At 36.5% G+C, this 3,771-nt stretch overlaps 1 protein-coding gene across 1 annotated transcript; it reads left to right on the top strand.

Moving 5' to 3' along the window:
- Positions 1 to 1,800: 1,800 nt before the first annotated feature.
- LOC110885070 (universal stress protein YxiE) lies at positions 1,801 to 3,089 on the top strand. The gene is made up of 4 exons (XM_022132764.2): positions 1,801 to 2,025; positions 2,113 to 2,219; positions 2,323 to 2,441; positions 2,817 to 3,089. Exons 1-4 carry the CDS (start codon positions 1,857 to 1,859, stop codon positions 2,920 to 2,922), a joined length of 501 nt encoding a protein of 166 aa, XP_021988456.1. The 5' UTR covers positions 1,801 to 1,856; the 3' UTR covers positions 2,923 to 3,089.
- The last annotated feature ends 682 nt before the right edge of the window (positions 3,090 to 3,771 follow it).

Here is a 3,771-nt window from a genome sequence, read left to right as displayed (position 1 = left end):
GCCATTTACGCGTTCGGTTCGGTTTATGTAACTAGTTTGCATAAATTAGCCGAAACGGGTCAAACCTTGTCGTTTTTATCTCAAAATCCAGAATGTGATTGGATTACCCATATTAAACAAGTCTTCAAACTTGTCGGGTCTAAATCACAATTTATTCTGGTCTTCGCTTAATCGTGCGTACGAACCGTATCTTTCGTTAAAACTAACCGGTCTAAGCTTAAGCTTAATCAAAGACCCGTTAGGATTCTAATAGGTTATTATAAACCTTCGTTCCAGAATAGGAGACCCGGTAAAAGCTACTTGCATTAGCTGTTTGTGAATTATACTTGCAAAGGTAAATACTTTTAACTTATTTCCCTATACGGGCTTGGGGTACGGTATATAGTATACCGCTTGGTCGGGCATTTGACCTTAATCGATTAGTGGTTAAGTATTATCAAGATGACCCGTTAAAAATTTGATTTGTTGCTTAAAGCCTTTGGGGGGTTAATGACCATGTCCCGGATATCCCTGGCATCATCTTACGAGATGGCCACGACCTAAGCACGGGGTGTAGGCGTACACCTGACAGCTGCATATGAAAAACGGTATCTCACTTAAGGATTAACCTTGTGGGCATTATACCTGTGGTGTGTCTATTAGTCTTTAACCCGGTCTACGGAACGGGCTACTGAACGCAAAGAAACATGTAATTCGTTTACAAGAATTATATTAAAATAATTATCCCAAGTTATAAAAGCTTGTGCCACGTGCATTCAAATCAATTTTATTAAACATTTTACAAAAGTGTCGGTTGAATGTATTTACCAATGTAAACTGACGTATTTTCCCAAAAAGGTTAACTGCAGGTACTAAACGAAATAGGTTGGCTTCTCCTAGAGCCCACAATAAGTCTCGCAAGCTTGGACGTGAAACTGTTGAACATTATATTCCTATTTATTTTTGATCCCCTGTGGATAAATTTCGACTGTTGTGATACTTGATATTACAATTCATTAAAGTTGAAATATATCTATCTTTTGCTTCCGCTGTGCATTTATATATTGTGTTGTTTGACTATATTGTTGCCAACTACGTCACGATAGTCCCCCACCGGGCCCACCGGTGAAACGTGTGGAAATCGGGGTGTGACAGTAAACCTTCAAATTATCTCTCGACGACGCCATGAACTTCAATGGAGTATGATTTTCTCAAATTTCTGTATGTGTGTGATCGTTGAATGGAAATGTAAAACGTAATGCAGTTTTTTTCGAAGCGTTTCTGTGTATATTCAACGGCGGTTTTTGGATTTTGACGATTATACCCTTGAAAGCCCGGAGAGCTGTTTAAATGACAGTTTTTAATTTGATTTTGATCTAGACCGTAGATTGTTCAATTGGAAGGTTATGATTACTTCCTATGCTTCCTAGCGAAATAAACTTTCTATTATATCTCCACCCTTGTTTTGTATGTATTGTTGCTCGATCTAGCTTCTTTCCGGTCTATTTTCCTACAATAAAATTTTCTCCCCTTTAAAAAAAATGTATTTACAAGAAATTTTAAATCATAATCAGAAAATATATATTTTGGTGAATTTCATAAACGAATTTAAAGTATTTTTTTTTTATTTTATATTTTACCAAAAGAAGACTAGTAAAATGAAACAAGGACCGAAAACCGGTGTCAAACAAAAACCATCGAAGCAAACAGTTAAACGATACCAATACCAGAAACCGCCGCCCGACACTTTTGTTTCATCACGACACATGCAAATACTAAATAGGACCCACCCCCTATTATAAATGCATCAAATCCACTTTATCCCCTCAATCAAACACACACACACACACACTATATCAATCTTAGTACCAGAATCAATGGCAACCAAGGAACGTAAGATACTAGTAGCCGTCGACGAATCAGAAGAGAGCACGTACGCACTGTCGTGGTGCCTCAAAAACGTTGTCACCGAGAATTCAAAAGACACCCTCGTACTCCTCTACGTCAAACCACCGCACACTGTCTACTCAGCTCTCGACGGAACCGGTAATTATGTATACAATTAACCACCAGATTCATGATAATAAATCTCTTCAAACACTTTAAATTAAGTGCATGTTGTTTTGGTGTCAGGATACTTGTTTTCTCAAGAGATATTGAACACGATGGATAAGTACAGGAACGATGTAGCTGAAACTGTCATTCAGAAAGCAAAGATGCTTTGCAAAGACCTGCAGGATGTGAGTGTGTGTGGTTTCTTTTTCTTTTTTTTTTTTTTTTTTTTTTTTTTTTTGAGGTTGAGTTTGATTACAGTCGTTTGATTAATTGGGTTGTGGTGTGTAGGTGAAGGTGGAGACGAGAGTGGAGATCGGTGATCCGAGGGATGTGATCTGCGATGTGGGGGAGAAGATGGGTGTTGATATGATGGTGGTTGGTAGTCATGGCTATGGTTTGATCAAGAGGCAAGTTTCATACTTTTGTGCCTGATTAGTTTATGATGGTAAATTGGGAAATTTTGGGGTGCGCATGAGTCAGTTTGTTAGTTTTTGGCTCAAATCGAACTAAAACCGATATTTTGGTTTTATGTTTTTTCGGGTTATCATACGTATAGGTTCAGTTCGGTAACGAGCAGTGTTCTAAAAATCGCGACTAATCGGCGATTAATCGCTAGTCAGCCATTAGCTGAGTAATTTTTCGTTAAGAAAAAACAGAGATGAACTGTTAGTTATTTGATTGAGTTGGTTATTTTGGTTCAATTTTGTGGGTTATTTGGGTTTTGGTTAGGTTATGGGTTTTTTTTTTTCTTACCCATAATTGGGATGGATTGAAATTTTCAGGGCATTTCTTGGGAGTGTGAGCAATCACTGTGCGCAGAACAGCAAGTGTCCAGTCTTGATCGTCAAGAAGCCCAAAAACACTGCTGCAAATTCTCCTCGAACTTGAGGTTGAAGATGATGTTGTAATTAATTAGCTTGAGTTATCTACTTCGTTTCTCCTTTAGTTAATGTTACTGGTAAACTACTTGTTTGTTTGTTTGTTTTTGTTGTGGTATTTAGTGAAGGATTTCTTGTTTTTGGGACATTTTAGAATTCTAAAATCTGTTTTTTTTTTTTTCTATATTTTGCTTGTGATTCTAATACTTAGGAATATAATAGCTCACATTTTTATACGGTTTTTAAAAAGCACAAATCAACCAATTATAAAAAAAAAAGTCAATTGATTTGAGAGCGCATAGATTTGTGATCGGAGAAGAAACAAATGCACAGTCAAATGTAGTGAAACCTAAAAAAATTGTGCCTCCTTAAAACAGTCAAATGTAGTGAAACCTAAATAAAATTGTGCCTCTTTAGACTACGAGTGTAGCACCTTACCCTTTTCCCCCAAAGTGGGGTGTGCCCTTCCCCCTTCTGTTTTTTAAAATTTTTTACTTTTTTTCAATGTTTTAAAAACCGGTAAATACTGGCCAGTTATACCGGTATTACTGTTTCCAGATGTAAATCCGGTACGAAACACCACGGTAAATAAGTGAAACGGTATAAGGTTTGTACCGGCAGTAAAATCCGGTATACCGGTTTGAAATATAATACCGGTACTGGCCAAGGGTTATTTTAGTTTGGGTTGTTACTTATTTTTATTATATATGTTACTTATCTTATGTAATTTTTATATATTATGATTATTCGTAACTAAAAGTTGTTATTTAATATTGTATGAAACGAAAATAGTTATCCTCTAGTTGATGAGGATGGCGATAATAGTGAATTCATCTTTTATGCGATCATTAACTTGATG

Source organism: Helianthus annuus, chromosome 10 (assembly GCF_002127325.2).
Source record: "Helianthus annuus cultivar XRQ/B chromosome 10, HanXRQr2.0-SUNRISE, whole genome shotgun sequence".
In the NCBI taxonomy this organism is placed as follows: domain Eukaryota; kingdom Viridiplantae; phylum Streptophyta; class Magnoliopsida; order Asterales; family Asteraceae; genus Helianthus; species Helianthus annuus.
Note: the sequence above shows the minus strand (reverse complement) of the source record. Positions and strands in the feature narration are given on the sequence as shown.

Excerpts from the sequence above, each read along its gene's own strand:
- LOC110885070 (XM_022132764.2), top strand. The coding sequence starts at position 1,857 with ATGGCAACCAAGGAACGTAAGATACTAGTAGCCGTCGACGAATCAGAA. Across the intron at positions 2,220-2,322 it reads TTTGCAAAGACCTGCAGGAT|GTGAAGGTGGAGACGAGAGT; the intron begins GTGAGTGTGTGT and ends TGTGGTGTGTAG. Across the intron at positions 2,442-2,816 it reads GGCTATGGTTTGATCAAGAG|GGCATTTCTTGGGAGTGTGA; the intron begins GCAAGTTTCATA and ends TGAAATTTTCAG.